At 43.1% G+C, this 17,699-nt stretch overlaps 1 protein-coding gene across 16 annotated transcripts in view; it reads left to right on the forward strand.

Annotated features, from left to right (window-relative positions):
* EIF4G3 (eukaryotic translation initiation factor 4 gamma 3) overlaps positions 1–17,699 on the forward strand; it is a 147,450-nt gene that overhangs the window by 69,857 nt on the left and 59,894 nt on the right. For 8 of the 16 annotated variants that reach the window (XR_012045806.1, XM_072883870.1, XM_072883877.1 and 5 more), the window contains 4 exons: positions 1,201–1,314; positions 4,979–5,011; positions 13,513–13,692; positions 14,260–14,374. Coding sequence is in view for 15 of the 16 variants with exons in the window: in XM_072883870.1 (XP_072739971.1) it covers positions 1,201–1,314; positions 4,979–5,011; positions 13,513–13,692; positions 14,260–14,374 (442 nt within the window). In the remaining variant the exon portion in view is untranslated. Of the gene's footprint in view, positions 1–718; positions 794–1,200; positions 1,315–4,978; positions 5,012–13,512; positions 13,693–14,259; positions 14,375–17,699 lie in introns of all 16 variants that reach the window. The other 8 variants (XM_072883864.1, XM_072883865.1, XM_072883878.1 and 5 more) reach the window with 4 other exon arrangements.

Genomic DNA, 17,699 nt, shown 5'->3' on the forward strand with positions numbered 1-17,699 from the left:
AAAAGAAGCGGTGGAGGGATTCTCATCTATGTTCAAATAACACAATTTATTTTTAGCATAGTTGCTTTCAGGTTCACTTCATTTTAGAGTTTAGATTCATTACCAGAATCTTTCTCTTTTCTTCATATTTTTTTTTTCTTTAAGGAAGTATTTCATAAAGTGATAGACCAAAGATCAGTAAACAAAAGCGATTCGCTGCAGCAGCACTCAGTCTCCAGTGGCCTCTGGGCATTACTTCCAAATCAGTGCCACTGGATCAGTTCTAACCATTTACTGCCTAGCACCCTGTAGGTGCTCACGCATTTAACGTAGAGGTTCTGTGTACCCAGATCTTTTTGTGGTAAGCCCCTTTTTCATTCATCCAACTTTAGGTTTGATTGTCCTCTGTAATCTTTTTTTTTTTTCTTTTTTTTTTTGGTGTGTGTGTGTATTGTAATACTGCTCTGCTATTGTAGGACTTTGGTTCCCCAAACCAGGCTCTTTTTGGGGAATCTCTGCTCGTAGCGCAGTTCCACACAATGCTAGGAGACCCTCCTAGGGCATCAGATGCTTAGCCCAGCTTCTGGAGGCACAGTAGCTTACCATCACGATGTCTCAAGCCTCAGTTAGCCAAGGGAGCAGCAATTCCTGCGCCTCTTGTAAATCCACATCTGCGTCGTAACACTTTCAGGTTACCTATAAAACCACTGCACCGTTCCCAGCACTCTTCTCTTTTTAGAGTAAGATGAACGCTGCTGAAGCGTGGCAACTGAAAGCCTCCGAGACAGAAGTCTTCTGTTTGTCCACATAACAGGTATATATATTATATATATACAGGGCAAGCTTTCCCCCGTGTGCAGCTGCACCGATGCGCTTGCCCCGCTTCTGGAGGTTTTGCCTCCAGGGGATTCACAGGAGGGTTAGTTCTGAGGCCCGTTAACCTCTGTGTTGATGAATGAGCCAATTAACGCCAGTTTTCATGAAGTTTCTGTGATGTGGACAGCTGCGAATTTGTAACTGGATTCCCCCCCCCCCCACCTCCTTAGTTCCCCGTTCTGATCAGTAACGTGGGATACTGATGGTAAAAAACCTCTTTTCTCAGTAAGTATAATCATCTTCTTTTATCTTTAATTGTTGAAAAGCACAAATAAGTTTATATGGTTAGAACTGGAGCAAAAACCTGACTGAAGAGCTGCATCTCTAAACCAGTTTTTTTGACAGCCCAGCAGAACAGTGCCAATACATTGCACAGACAACTGGAAGAGGAGGAAGGTTTTGGAACAGAGTCCGGTTTACAGGTCCCTGGCTGGAAGAGGCTGGATAAAATACTGCATTGTAAGCAATATAACAAACTGTACTCCTTCTTGCAGGCAATTGTGCCGATGGCACTGTTTTTATTTCTTCCTTTCTTTCTTTATTATTTTTTTTTACCACATCTTTTTTGTTGGCTGATCTACAGAAATGCACTGATTTTTGCTTCTTTGCTAAAAGCATGAGCTACCGTGGCAGTTTCTGCCAGGTTAAGTGGCGACACAAGGTCCAAAGTTGAATTGCAGTTGGGAGGGTCTGACCTGGTGTAGGACAGAGACCAGGGTGACTTTGGGCTTGCCGCTCAACAGATGACGTCTGCAGGAAATTTGGCCGGAAAATGTGTTAAATTGTAGGGTTTTGGCCCCGTTATTGAGGAGGGAAGAATTTGTCTGCAGTTGTCAGCCATTTTTCTTTTTTTTTTTTTTTTGAACTCTCCTGTATGCAGTTTTTGCCATCCGCTCTGCTAGTGACCATTTCCACCCCCATTACTAAAAGCCGCACCCATAACATCTCATTCCACCTCCCCACCCCAAAACAAATGCAAGACTAGCCTGGTCCTGAACTACTCTTGCATTTTGTTTTGGGCTTGATTTACCTTTTTTTTCAATTGTTATTTTTTAATTTAGATTTTTAACCGTCTTTTTGGTGGTGAGGGGAGGGTGAAGAGGGGACGAGGAAGGTGGCAGGATGTCTTTGCCCTCCCTAGGCTTCTGTAGCACAGTCCCGTCCGTCACGCAGCTGGTACGGCTGGTGTGGGTAGGTAGGCTGTTGCACTAACGAGGTTGATCCTAATCCCACTTCCTCGAGCAGCCAGAGCTTCCTCCATCCTGTTTCTGCATCCAAGGGCCATTGGCAATTGCACGGTTCAGGCTTTTCTGTTCCTTCCAGAACAGCTGCCTTTGCAATCCAACTGGCTTCATGTTTTCTCCCTGTTAGCATCGTAGCATCACTCCGATAGCGAGAATTTCAAAGTGCAGCTCCAGCTGGGGGAAGGAAAATGAAATCAGAGTCATTCAGTGTTACTGAAAATTATCCGTTAGCTCTTGCCGATGCCAGCCCCAAGCACCAGGTGATTTTAACACAAACTGTCCAATTCTAGGAGGTCTGCCAAAAAAAACGTGATCAGAGAGGGTGTTTGAGCGATCCAGAAGTGGTTATTTTCATAGAGGCTTGAGGTGTGCCAGCTCAACATCAGCAGATAGAGAACATGCCTCGCTGCCCGCAAAGCAGTGAGCAGGACCGTAAAGTGTGTGGGTGGCAGAAACGTTGGACCCAGGTTTCATAAAGAAGTTTTCCTTTCTATCTACTACCTTCGTCGGACAGAGAAAAAAAACCCGAAGTGTCTATTTTAATCTGAGCCAGCAGTGACTACAGTTTGTTCTGTTGCTTACAGCTACTAATAGGAATAAATCCTACAACCTGAATTATTTAAAAAAATTAAAAATTAAAAAAATCAATAGCCAATGGTGACCAGTGCAAAATAGATTAGGGTATTTTTCACTAACTTTGAGGTTTTATTTTTTTTATTTTTTTTATTCTTGTAACTGATATTACTTTTCACCATGGAATATACTTTAGCTTCTTAAGATAGAAGCTTCCAACTCTTGTTTTAAACACAGTGAGAACAAATCTTTTCTGTGGAACAGTGATAAGAGCGGTACTTTGGCCCTGAAATTAAGCAACGCAAGGTTTTTGCACCCCATCATTCTCTTTTTGATAAACTTTTTTCATTGGTGTATAACATGGAGTGTGTAGCCCTGCCGGAAGGGCTTGTGTCAGCCCTTCCAGGGTAAGCTTTGTTCCTTTTTCTCAAACACAAGACGTTTGAACTGTTTTTGAGGAGTTCTTCCTTTAGGAAAATAAGGACTTGAAGTGTATTGACCTCCCGAGACTCGTCCAGGTGCCCATTTCTCATTGCTGTAGGACCCATCGGCAGAGCCACTGTCCTCTTCACACCCTGAGCCTTGGGAGGATGCTGAGAGTCTTTGAGTGCTTCTGTCCTGCGGTTGCTATTAAAAGAGAAATTTTAGCTCTTTAGTCTTACAAGATGATCATGCTTTGCTTTTTTTTTTTCTTTAACGTAAGGCTTAGGTAGAATTTTCAAGGGTGGGAAAACTCTGCTTGGTGAACCAGTGCAGGTCATTCTTTATGAACTCTTGTACTAGAAATAGTCTGTATGTGCTTATGTTCTCGTTTCTGAAGGTATTTATGACTTTTCATCCACGTGTCATGATGAGGTGAAGGTAGAAGGAATATACAAACACCGGTATTAGTAGACTAGTTCTTGGAGATCGTAAATATAGGCAATTAAAATGTTTATAAAGGAGAAAATCAGCTGGACCAGTGAATATTTCTACTTTGCTTCTCATGTTTGACGGCATTAAAATAGCTGGGAGGTAGGACTGCAAGTGAACCCCGGTCCACTTTTTCTTACTGAAGAAAACTCTTATGAAGAAAATCGATAATTAGTAGCCAGTTTTGATCACTCTTTTCAGGCAGGCAGTAAAACGTACTGAGTCCCTGTAGTATGAATGAGCAGAGGTGAACTGTACTGTGTGCTTCGGCACGTGCCGTACGTTACTAAGCCATCACAGCTAGCAACAGGTAGAGGCATGCGGTGGGTAAAAAGCCACCATGGGATCTAGTTTCATTTGCTCTGTTTAATTATTGGAGCTATTATCAATAGATTTATCTGCTCTCATCGTGGAGCTCTGCTGATTACACTGAGAATTAAGGGTTTAAAGACCTATCTTGGCTTCTGGAAGAGGATACCTTGTCATCTTTATTTCTATTTTCCATTTCTTGCATTCATTTTTATTTCTATTTTAACAATCAGTTACTTATTGGAAAGTGCTTTTAATGTTTACTGAGCATGTTAAATTCTCATTACTTTCCTCCGTGTGTAACCCAAGTGGGTGGGAAGTGATTTAGTAACCTGAGCTCAGGGCTGGGAACCAGGACCTCCTGTACTCCAGCCAAGCTCTACCGCTGATGCCTTCAGCTCCCCAGGGACATCACGGGTTAACCTGTCTCCTTTGCTTTCAGATGGGGGTGACAAATCCAACTCTTTAAGGAGGGTTATATTGTGGTCGTTATGGAAAAAAAAAAAAAGGCTGAAAATGAAATTGCACTGTGTGTACGTGCAAAGAATTGCTGATCTTTGCCTTGCAGGGAATTTCCCGCAGCCCCCTCGCCGGCAGGACACTAGCTGTGCCCGCCTGGCTCTTAACTGCGCTCCAGCCATGAGCCTCCATCCTCTGCTCCCACCAAATATTTGGAACGGCTCTGAGTCCAGCTGCTTTAACCATTTACCTCCACCTTAAACAGTTTAAAATCTCCACTGCTGCTTTGTTTTAAGTTGGTTTTGGGTTTTATTCTTTTTCCGCAGGCAGGATAAAGAATGTCTGCATTCATACACTAGAATGCCTTTAAAACAACTAGCAGCTTTGGCTGTTTATCTCCCAGCTCTCAAGCAGCACACGTTCCCCCGTAGCAATGTTCACTCGTTATATCTCAGTACCTGTCTGTCACTGTCCTGCAGCAAAGCTTTTGACTGTTTTGTGTTTTGTTTTTTTTTTTTTTTTCTTGTGGGTTTATTTTGCATAGAGTGTGACATTTTGGTTTCGTTGTGGTGTTTCTGACTCTCTGTGCCTTTCCTTTTGTGTTTGTTTCTCCCGCCTTTCCTCAGTTTGCAGCGGGGCCTCGACCTGCCCATCACCAGGTACAGTACCCTGCCCCTTCATTATCATCCTAAACTAATTGGCTGGGGGGAGGCGGGTGGTTGGAGGGGTTCCCCCACTAACTCAGAACCAAGGCTCGCTTCGGAAACCAGCCCCATTAGTAGATACTAGCACATGCATAACCCCGCTAACAAGCTGCCTGCAACGCAGAGTAACACTTTTAATTCTCAATTGGTGTCACTGCACTCATTAACCGCCCCACGTAACGCTGTTTCCATAGGAAAGGAGAACCTGTAGAGATCGTTGCCAGGTATTCGGGAGATTTGCTTGCCTTTTCAAGTTGCTAGAAACTTTGCCGACTATTTCCCAGACTAATTGGTAGATTAAGCTGCCTGAGCTGAAGATGTCAACGAGAACCAGGTGTTCACATCCCTGAGAAAATCCTACTTTTCAAACTCGGAGCAGGGCAAATGACTTTCCAATTCATACGTTTCTTGTGTGATACGCCTGGTTATCTGCTATCATTACATTGCTTAATGTTGGTTTTACTTGCGCTATGAAAGCCACGCATTTAGAATCTTTGTAGTATTCCTGTTGCATGACTTGGACTTTGTAAGGAACCACTTAATTAAGAAGAATGAAAATTAGGAATAGCTCTGGCTCATGGAACTCACGAGCAGTGCTTATTAGGGTGGCAGAAATAGCCAGAGGACCTCTTCAGCATCAGGACAGATGCACAGGTCCCTTCTGTCCTAGTCATGGTATCCGAAGTTGTCTTTTCTATCAACTCCTACATTAATCTTTTCCAAAACCCTGGGGATTGATTTTGCTGCTTCTTGTAGCTTTTGAGGGGACAGAGGCTGATGGGTGGAAAAGAAGAGGAGAGGCATGACAAGTGCAGGAGGGCTCTCCCAGATGTGGTTGTTTCCGTGTCACTCTTCCTTCTCTTGGCTTGGAAGGAACAGGTTGTTTCCATCAAGTTAATAGGGGGAAAAAAAATCCCATTAACTCCACTGATGTTGGGACAGGGGCTTAAGTCATGGAAGATTTGTTCCAGGAGAATTATTTTGTTCTCACTTCACTCCTGTTAGTCGGAGCAGTTTAATACTGTAGAGATAAGTACCTTTGGGAAAGTACTGTCTCAGGAGAGCAGGTAAGTGTATTAAGTGAGCACAGACACCCAAAAAAGCTGATGATCTTTGTTCCTTCCACCTCAGAGAGCAGCATGCAGGCAGGCGTCCTTCCAGAGCAGGACAAAAAAAAAAAGGCTTAAAAAGTAGAATGATGCATTTGCACTCATTTGCTTGCAGGCAAATGTCATGTGAGAGAGAGAGAGAGAAATTATTTTTGTGCGTGGCAAGGGATTGCATTGACAGGTGATGGTGGAGGAATGTTTGCAGGATGACTGGGCAACGTAGGGAACAACAGAATTAGTATCCTGTTTAGATACTTTTCTTCTTGACCTTAACTTCAGGTCTGTGTTTATATTACGCGATACCAAAAATGCATCGCTGTTCATAAATTTGTTAGTTTTTTCATAGGTCATTACTAAGGCAAATTACATATGCAGTGTGAGCCATTTAATATTCTCATTTAAATTGCTGAACTCGCTGCGAGCAGATTTTGGACCCATAGTCTCAAGGCAGTACAGCCTTGGAGGAAACGATTTCAGCGCTTGATGGCTTTACTGGTATGACTCTACCACCAATCTGTCATAACTTGATGTAAAACTTTCTTTTGGACTCAGTTATGACCCTGCTGGCAGGTTAAAACTTGTAATTTCCAAGTGTTTTCCCGATTTTATCACTACATATTTAACTGTGTTGCAGTTAGATTTTTTTGACTCTGTTACATATGAAGTCTGCTTATGATTATCTGAGAGAAGCTGTCACTGATAGAAAAACATTTCAGGCTTTATTCCCGGTTGTATCTGTCACGCGCTGGATCAGGACAGGCGCAGAGAAACCTGGGCTATAGATGTGCTGTTTATTTCTTTTAATCCAAACCTCAGTCTCTGCCCGTGGTGTGGATTGGGGATGGAGAGAGGGATTTTTGCTGCAGACCTGTGCAGGAGGGTCACGGCTGTTGAAGCAAATTCATCCCAAACCCCAGACTTAGAGGGTTCTTGAGACCAACATAAATTATTATTCTCATGTGGGAAACCTTCAACATGCTGGAGTAGTTAAATTGTGTCACATAAGCAGCAGGCTTTGAGATTTTGTAACCTAAAAAGTACTAAATAAGTAAATCGACCCTAGCAGTGTTAATATTTGTTGCAACAACATAATGTGCTCTTCTAAGAACTCGGCAGCAAGATGAGGGTTGCAACGAGTCCTGTGTCAATCCCAGTGTGATTTTATTAACATATGCCTCGTATTGATTCTGTGTCTTTTTCAGTCAAATAATGGATTGTTCTTTAATGTTATTTCTGGTAATTATTAGATCTTTAAAGTACTCAAATTAGCATGATTTAAGCACCTGAAGTTGACTGGCAACTTTATAAGCAGTTTTTTTTGGATGGGAATGCCTGCCCTGGTGGTTGATAGTCAGTTGGTGCTATAGAAAGTGTAATCAAACTCCGCATAAGAGAGAATATTGGAATGAGATTTAGGATGCTATACTAATAGTGGCTGAAGTCAAATGAAAACAGCTGCAGTGTTTAAAAGTTAAGTTAAACGTGTTTAAAAGTTTAAGTTAAACTTAAAAGTTAAACGTGTATCAGTAATCCTTGATTCCAGTAACACGACTACCCGAGAAACCCCTGAAAAGTCTTTCTTTATAGGAGTAAGAAAATGGGCCCTACGCAGCGTTTTGTGGCAGTATTTTTAAACATACTGTCCACTTGTGTTTTTCTCAAAATGCTGTAGCGGACTGAGCCACTACCCTGCCTGGGCTTGCTGCTCTCTCCTACTTTGTGCACGGAGCATCCCTTTTTTTTTTCTTTCTAAGTGAGGCTCTTGAGTCACTTTGTTGCTTCTGATCCTCATGAAGCGCAGTTGAAAATACCAGTTTTCTTCTAATCTGAAGTCCACAATGTAGAATAACCTTTAATTTAAGAATTGACTTCAGGAGCATATGGGTTATTTTAAAATGGATGCTCAGAAGAGGCCAGTGTAATTAAAAACAGAAATAAGAACAAGTATAAACTGAAATGTCATATTTCCCTTTCTGACTTATAATTGTATTTGAGATTATTTTACTGGTTATGGCAGACTAATTTTGTTTGAGGTTGCTGTTGTAGTTTGTTCCAGTTTTAGCTTGGGGTTACTCGAGTTCTTTTGGGTATGGCTTATACAACAGAAAGCTGGGTTTGGCCATGTACTGTTGTTAAAAAGCCTTGTGATTTGGAGAGGTTGGGAATTTATTCCCTGAGCTGACTCAAGACTACCCATTTTGGAGCTTTTTGGAGTATCTCGAGTTAGGAAGCAATTGGAAACAGCTGCTAGAGTCGCTTCTCTGTCTTCATCCACGAGCATGGAAAGGAGCTACCAGTTTTAAATCCCATGGTTGACCCAAAAAGGGGTTCTCCCCCCCCCCGTTTTATCATTTAGTAAATAATAAAACTGGTAAAGTCTGAGGCAGGGGGGAGAACAAGTCTCACGTTGTGCCCAAAGGGCTGCACTGGGTTGCTGGTGGCCACTGGGGAAGCAGGGTGTGGACCTGTGGACTTTCTGCTGCAGCTCCTGCTCCTGGCACCTTGCGTCTCAAGGCTGCAGCTCCTCAGCTGAGCCCCGGTGCCTGTGTTGAAGTTTGAAAGATCAAATATAATGTGCCAACTTTCATCTGCAAGTAGATGTGGTTCCTGCTGTATTGCCTGTGCAGACACCTCCTCCTCCCCCTTCCAGGTCAGGGCCAGGTTATCCCACCAGCCTTCTTGGTGGGACCGAAAAGACTGAAAATTAGTTACAGGGCTGTCTCAGGGTATGAGAAGCGTAACTGAAGCAGAGAGCTCAGATGTGTGATTTGATTTGATAGCCTTGATGACAACTTGCTGAACTTTCCTTTTGCTTCCTTTCTCCGCAACCTTCTGCAGGGCTTTATGGACCCATCGCAACTGCCAGCCTTGATCCGATCTAGAAAAAAATGGACGGGTGCCTATGCACCTTGTGTTCGACGGGCAAAGCTTAGCATAGATTTGTTTTCGGTGCTCTTACCACAAGCTTATTTTTCAGTGAGGCTTTTAGAGTACGGAGGGAGTGCTCCACAGACATTTCACTGGAAGTGATGGCTTAGAAATACAGAGTAAATAGAAAATCAATTAAAATGCAGTGGTGGTTTATCAGAAGGAGGTTGGTGCTCTCTCTGATCATTGATTTTTCTAGATGACAGCATCTTATCTGGCTGGCTTTCAACAGACTTTTGACACAGGGTCATGCAGGGAGAAAATTACACAGGAGAAGATGATGGTAAATAAAAGGATATCGGGCCGTGTATATATAAGGAGTGACTAAGAAGTAAATGGTAGCGTAGTGCTGAGAGGGGTAGGCAGGAGGTTAGTAGTGGGTTTCCTTAATATTAGTGTTAATTACTCTGGCACAAATAGCAGGTATGTGTCTGCAGCAAACTTAATGAGTGCAAAGCTAGAAAATGTGGTTAGCACAAGGATGCCGTGCAAGGAGGACTGGCGTGATGGAAGCAAGGCGTAATCCAGCATTGCAAGGTGCAAGCCCTTATACTTCAGTGCCAAGGAGAAGTTTTTATTCTGTAAAGCGGGAGCTCATCAGCTGAAACCACCTGTGCAATGCAATCTTTAGATAAACCACAAAAGTTATTTTCAGGTGGGATAGGGAGTTATTACTGCTGTATTGGGAAGTACTGGGGAAGCCCTGTCTGGAGCGTGTGCGCAATTCTGCTTTTTTATTTTCCAGAAGGACTTCCTTGAGCAGGTAGATGAAGGGTTGCTGGGACGATGAGAGCTTATTAAACAGGCTGAAAGAGTCGAGTTTGAGGCAGCCAATAAAAGCAATGTCTGAGAGGGGTTTACTTGCGCTCTTCTGGAAGTATATTGGGGGAGCAGTCCTAGGAAGGAAGAAGTCAAAAGACCATAGTACTCAGTAGTACTGACTCCATGATGATCCAAGAAATCCCTCCCTAACAGAGTTGGACAGGTCAGGGATGGGACTGTGACTTGAGGACCACAGCTCAGGCCCTCACTGGTTGCTGAACGACTGTGTAGCAAGTTTCACACTAATTTGACCATCGTTAGACATAGCAGGACTTAAATTTGAAGGAGGTAGTCAAGGAAGGGTTGACGTAACGCAGGGTTTCTATCAGAAGCCTTGCTGTGGCCCAGGGTACCTTCATTCTGGTCCTGAGTGGTTCCTGTATGTTCTCCACTCCAAATCCTGCACTTATTAGAAGAAATAGAGACAAAATATCTATTTTTTCTCTTTATAATCTCCTGGTGTTCTCCCATGGAACATCATTAGCGTTACTTGAAAATGTCTGTGCAGGCATCTGTTTGACCTTGCAAGGCAAATTTTTTAGCAAATCAAGTCAGAATAGTGAAACATTTCTAAGAATGACTTTGAATATTGCTAGCTTAGCTTTGGAGGGACGGGAACAAGGATGGAGCATGAAACAGTTTGCCAGCCAGATGATACTTGTTTTGAACAGTAAAACCCACATACAAATCAGATGCACAGTGCTCTGATGGTACCTGATTTCCTTGAGAATTTTAGTGTTACTTGCAGGAAGTGGAATAGCTAAAAGTAATTCAAGCTTTGCCAGAGATCTCTCTGGTTGGCACTTCCAAAAGCTTCTGATGGTCTTGTTGCTTGGAATAATGGATCTGCTTTTCTTCTCGCTGTGTCCGTCTTCCTTTTAGTAATGAAATCCTCCTCCTTTTTTCTTCATCTCCGGATTTGAGCTACCTCTGCGATCGTGTGGGCAGTATAGAGTGTTTTTGAGGGGCTGGGTTTTTTAACCTAGCGTTTCCTCATGGGACGTTCTCCTTCTACTGTAGAAGAGCTTAGCACTACCATGGTGGTGTTTAATGCTTGATGGAAGAGCAAGCCTGTGCCACACACCACCCGTTCTGGTGCACAGAGCGTGCTTTCCTTCCTTCTGCTGTGGCAGGAAAGAGAGCTGGCTTGTGTTTCATGAAATGGAGTTTCTTAGGCACCACTTCCATCGCCAGCAATGGAAATAAAAAGCTATCCGTAAACCAGGAGTTTCCGTCGCTGTAAGTTGTTCCCCAGTGGTTTCAGTGATGTTATTAGCAGGTTATGTGGGTGCGGCAGCAACTCGAGGAGCAGGGTTCACGTCTGTGACTCGCACCGGTGGAGGACTCCCGTCCTCTACGGTAAAGGCTTTTCCGTGCTGCCCTGTGGATGTAGTTACTGGCAGTAGAGAGGCAGGTCTTGCTTCAGCCTCCAGCCCATTTTCAGTCTGCATAAATAGAGAATCGTGGTGGCTATTGACTTTGTCTCCCCCCCACTCTGGGGAGACTTCTGCTGTAACCTGCTGACAAATTAGAAATAGTCGTCATTCAGTAATTTGCAGTGAAAGAAGAAAGGACTCTTGCACTTTTTGGTGTCTTTGGATATTGAAAAATTGCAAACTCTAGTTATTCTCACCATAAATTCAGTGTGTGCCCTTGTTTCATGCAACACTCGTGTATTTCCCCTGCATCTAGACAGCCACACAATTTTTATTAACGCAGGAGCATGGCAGTGTGGTGCTGTACTGGTTTTCTTTCTGCACCCTCACTACCAGACTTTTCTCCCCAAACAGTTGCCTTCTCCTACTTCAGGTCATGCTGTACAGCGTGACAGTGACAATTTTTCATCGAGATTCACAGGGTTGGACATAAAAGCATTGCGCTCATCTTAATGGTATCTGGATTTCTGAGATGGGGAGTCATCCATGGCTTTCCTGGAGAAGTCATTTGGTATGGGAGCAGCTTAGGTGTCATAAAGTCTTCACCAGAATGACCATTTTAAGTTCATTGTCATGTCAAGTGTAGAGGCATCACAGCTTCCTTCCACCCTACTCCATTCTCCGAATGCCGAGGGAAATAAGCCCAGCTCATTCTTTCATTCCTTAGTGGTTACCACTCTCTTTTCTTCTCACCACTTATGATGTGGTTGCTCGCAGACTATTGGCATCGATGCACTTCATCAGTCAGCAGTCTTTGATGTGATGTATGATGACCCAATTGTTGTTATTTTTTTGCTTAACAATTAAATGCATAGCATTTCTTATCCTTCCAGTCTTGGTGCAGAAGTGGAGACCAAATCCTTGATTTCAGCAAGGGTTTCTGCTTTATCTGCTATCTCTGTATCACTGAAAGAGACCAGAAAGGAAAAATGTTTAATGTTTTAGGAACAGGGTAAACATGAAGTCTTTCTGTAGTATTGTATTTCCTGCAGTTAATCATGGTTTGGGGTTGGTTTTACTTTTTTTTTTTTTTTTTCCCCCTCCCCCCAAACTTTTCTACTTCCATATAAAACTTTTCTAGATGAGTTTCTGACCCCTGCCATGGGATTCTGGTAGAAGAGTCCTTGGTACCAGTTCAGTGTCTTTTTCTTGCTGTTCCTGTAAGAGATTAGTCAAAGCAGGATAGAAAGATGAATGGAATTGTGTGCAATTAGGGTGCATGTTATATCCTATTCCTTCCTATTGATCTGTAAGCTGTTCCATTGGCTTTCTTTCTGTTTCCTGCTGCTTTCTTGCTTCGTTATTGAAGGGAGGATTCAGACCTATACAGGTAATTTTAACTCCTGGTTCTGCATGGCATAAGTGTCTCTATCACTTGTATCATTACTCCGTTAGTGAATGCGTTAATGTCTGATGCATATCTTACCGAGTGAGTTTCAAGATTGCAAAGACTCCAGAGCAAGGTCTTCCAGTGCCATGAATGCCGCTCCATACCGTGGATGCTGATGCCTTTCCCAGCGCGTAAGGGTTGAGAACGGAGCGTGTACCAGTGGGTTGCTTGGTTTCCTGGACCTGGTCCATCTGCGTGGGGCATCACTTCATGCAAACGTGGTAGAAGAGTTTGGTGCCACCCTGGAAGAGGTTGCCACCTTTCTGAAAACGGAGGGCAAGACAAGTCACGCGGCTCAATTTGTATAAAGGATAGGCATGAGGCACCTCCGGCCTTTGTAAAAATCTGGCTTTTTAGCTGTTCTGGAGGTAGATTGGAACAGTTGCCTTGATCTTTTATTTCTCTAGCGTATTTATAAAGGTGGCTTTTTTGGCAGTCAACCCACCTTATAAAAATATATTTGACAAATATAATTTTTCTAATGTTCGCTCTGAAAGTTGAGCTGTATAATTCAGTAGATACAAACTAATAATTATTGGAGTTTAAAGTTTCTTACCTTTTTTGACCTTGTAAAATAGAAGGCTATAGCATGATCTTGCTATTTACAGATAAACAGAAATTGTCCTGCAGTTTTCTGAATGCGTGGCAACCCTTTGGAAGTACTGTTATAATTATAATATTGTAATGAAATTTCAGGGTTTTTTCCCAGAAAGTCTGACCGGTTCTTTGTTTTCTCTCCTCTCTCCTTCCTCTCTCCCTTCCCTGCCCTAGTTTTTTCAGAGGCCTCAGATACAGCCTCCAAGAGCTACCATCCAGAACAGCAGCCCTTCCATTCGTCCTGGTGCGCAAACGCCGACTGCGGTGTATCAAACCAACCAACACATCATGATGGTTAATCATCTGCCAATGCCCTACCCGATGCCTCAGGGCCCCCAGTACTGTATACCACAGGTAAAAATACATTGTCCAGCCCCTAAGGAACTGCAAAGCAGCGTTTGCTCCATCTGGATTTTCTCAAGACCTGCCGCAGAGTTGGGAGGGAGGGGAAATTAAGCTGGTAGTTGCATATTTCGCATCTGTCCTTTTTCTGTATGAAGTATTTGTTCTTCTGTGCGTGGAGGCAGTAAGAATAAATTACCTTTCTAGTTTTTGAGGTCTCCTTCAAAAACAGTGTGAGACTAAGCTCCTGGAAAATGTTTAGTGCTATAAATGTATCTAAATTGACTTAATAGCTCTACAATTACTCTAAAACCTTGGGCCTCATAAAAACACAATATTGCTGAAATCAGGGGAGTGACTGTTTTCTATTCAGCCCTCATGTCCTCCCTGTCTTATCTTTAGATGACATAGCTTAACTCTCTTACTTTTTTCGACAGCAACATTTCTGAATCTGTAATTAATTGGTTTGATAATCAGATCCCTATTGATTTGGGGGGGCTCGATTGCAGGTTCTATATGTAACAGCATGAAGGTGCCCAACTCCCTGTAAACTGATGGTTATTTTTTTTCCCTTCCTAGTATCGTCACAGTGGCCCTCCGTATGTCGGGCCCCCGCAGCAGTATCCTGTTCAGCCACCAGGACCAGGGCCCTTTTATCCCGGACCAGGTCCTGGAGAATTCCCCAATGCCTACGGTAAGTTCTGCTTGGAGATTTCTTAAAAAGTATTTTCTGGGTGTGTTTTTCTGTTGTCAAGCTGAAGATTTATAATAGCGAAATGGATTAGCATTTGTTTGAACTTCAAATAGCTGCTCAATTTGGTTGTGTCACAGCCCTTATTATTCACTCCTGAAAAATTCACAATAACAGAGTATTGTTTGTGTGAGTGCTTAAGGAAAGGCTGCAACTCACAGAGCTACCCATAATCACATGTGAACAAGAATAGTGGCTATTTGTTATTCCCTGCTCGATCATTATTATTTATTAAGGTATTGTGAATACATCTGGCAGCCCTGGTTTCCATTGAGCTATGCCCTGAATATGTTCACAGCAGTACAGCAGTTAACATTTCTTATCCCTGTGTTCCTTGCTCGGCATTTAGCGAGGGAAAAGAACAAGCCATGTGGTTTGATTCACTGGTCTTATGCTGCAAAGATCAAGTTAGTCCAGTCAAAGAGTTTGTAACCCTTGCGCAGGCTGAAATTTGCCCTTTTAATGAGCAACTCCTGGTCTTGCCTTTTCTCAAGCAAAAGGGTTGGGAGGTTGCCCAACGTTGTTGTGTGCGCTGTGGTGGTTTGGCATGCTGTATTCAGTATATTTGGTTGACTCCTCCAGGTATTGAGCTTCAAAGCTGCACCTAAAAATTCAGAGGCTGCATGTGCAGTGCCGGGCATCCCTCCTGTCTGCATCGCACCGGTCCTTCACTCCTCCAGGACCTCGCAACTGCCTCTCATTGGGGTCCCAGTTTGCAGACCCCATGTCCTTCGGTGTCCCGTGATGCCTCTTCTCTTGGCAATAATTTTTTACATAAAAGTAATTAAGTCCTTTCTTAATCATTTCCAGTGTGGTGCCATGCACAATATATGTCATACTTACATCACAGTCCCCTGTAAGCTTTTCTGTGGGATCTGTATTTTGATATTTAAAACAAATGTGCTTCCGCAGGCTGTATTTGAATGAGATGCAGAATCAGGTATCTTGCAGTCATGTATATCACTAGTGGTTTTTTTATTTCCCTTCCCTTGCTCATTTATGGGAGCATTTGAAAAATCCACCAGGATGATCCTAGTCATCACCCTGTTGTATATTTTTTTTAAAGGGTTTTCACCTCTTGATATCAAATTCGAGGTGTTTTGTTCAGTCTGATTGCTACCTGCCCACGCTCATTCTGTAATCTGTTGGGGGCAGAGATACTATCAACTTTCCATGCGGTTTTAGCTGCTGGTATTTCAGAGCATTAGAAGTGAATGATTACCTTCCAGGCTGAACAATGACAGTCCGTACCGTTGGCAGAATTGCATGTTTGCTCTTCACAAATACAGATTCCTTTTAAAGGGGAGAAAAGCCCCAGTTGCTTCCCTACTTATCATTTTAAAAGGTCTGGACTTTTCCCCCGCTGCCACCCCCCCTCCTTTCTTTTATTTTTTTTATTTATTTGGTGTATATAGAGCTAATTGGGACTACTTTGAAAGGTTGCCATGAAGCCTTCAAGCCTGGTTATGCAATTTCTGAATAAAAGGAGAGAGAACAATTATAAGGCAGCTAGTTCCTGTTTGCTTATCCTAGAAAAAATAAAGAGAAGAAATATTGCAATGGCCCTTTAAATCTGATCCGCTAAATAGGAAATTACTCGGTATTCCTCATTTTTTCTGCCGTTACAGGTCTGCTTTCTTACTTTCTACTCGCTTAGTGCTGTTTGTCTGTCTTCACTTCTGTAATTTGGAAAAGGTTCCCTTCCTGTTCCTTTCCACTCCTGAAAGCACCTGGTTTCTTGCACAGAGACTTGTAATCTTTGAGTCCCAGCTTGTTTTTAGGTTGCTGCGACTGCGGAGCATCAGTGGGCGAAGCTGGAGCCCTCCATCACGCAGAGCATTTTCCAGGCAGAGAAGATTTAGCCAAGGAAGAGGGATTGCAGATTTGCCTGTGCTTGTCTGCCATTCCCTCCTGTTGCTCTCTCACTATTTATACAGGGCCTGAAAAGGTTCAGTCTCTCACCGGGCGCTGCTCATGGCGTTGGGAGACAATTAAATTTACAGTACAGCCATGGGTAGTGCTGCTGGCAGGGGCCTTTCCCTCAAACCTCGGGACTTCATAGCGAGCGTGGCTGCTGGACATGAAAATCATCACAGTTTGGCAGGCTGTAAAGAAGGTGATAAGGGAAAATACTGCAGAAGACAAAACTTGTGAAGATGGACAGTGCATTTTTTTTTTTTTTTTAAACTGTCTCAGTGTTGCAATTTATCGTTCTCTTTTATATCAGCGAGTTTCTGTGCTACATTGGGAAAGACCTTGAAATGATGAATGGAAAGGAGGGAGAATAAAACTTGGGTGCCGCTGAACTGGAAAGGATCAAAAGGCAGGGTGCAGAGCAAAGAGTATTGCACTGAAAAATGCGCTTGGCTTGTTGCCACAGAAGCTGTATTTCTTTCCAGAAGTTACTTTTGCTTTTCGGGATTTGGTTGTTTTTTGTTTTTTTTTTAAGTATTTTTCATAAAGGAAGAGTCCTTCCTTGAGTTATGCTGTAGCTCGCTCTCTGGCAGGGATCACGTTACAGCCTATCTGATTAGATCTGGTTTCTAGGAAACTAAAAATCAAGATAACTAACGCATTGCAGGGCTCCCAGGCTTGCTCCTGTCCTCTCATGTTATCCAAACTCACGTTGTACACCTGGCTGGTTTGGCCAAAGCACTCGTCAGAAGAGTTTGAGGCTTCATCTCTGGTTTGAAGGAGAGAGGCGGGAGGGTTCTCGCTTCCCAAGCCATGGGGACGCTGACAGAGAGTTACGTGCCCTGAGGCCAGATCTGAAGTTACGCTGCCTTCCATGAAGTTCAAAATGAAAAGTTTATTGAGTCACTTAGGCTGCCTTAATTGCAGCATCCAAGAGTGAATATAGCAGGTGGAGCTTTTAGCAGCTTGATGGCGGTGCCGTGCAATGCTCTCTGCTTTCAGCTATCTGCATGCTATTCCAGCAGAGAAAAGTTCTTGTTCCGAGCATGCAGACAGGGAGTCTGCTCCGAGCTTTTGCTTTCCAGTTCTCAGTTTGAGGAATGCATCCTTTGAAGTTGCAAATCAGATTGTGCTGGGCTGGTTTTGTTCACTTTCTTGGATTTCACTGTTTGCTTGAGATAGTAATAACCTCCTGTTTTGGTTACAGACACACAATACAGATTTTCATTCCCATTTAAAGGTTAGTTCAGTTGAAGAATAAATCAGATTGCTCCAGATGCAAGTGCAAGCAGACAGTCCATCTAGCATCCATGCTTAGAAGGAAAAAAACCAAAACCAGCAGCACCATCTTACA

The sequence above is a fragment of the Ciconia boyciana genome, chromosome 19 (assembly GCF_034638445.1).
Source record: "Ciconia boyciana chromosome 19, ASM3463844v1, whole genome shotgun sequence".
NCBI lineage: Eukaryota > Metazoa > Chordata > Aves > Ciconiiformes > Ciconiidae > Ciconia > Ciconia boyciana.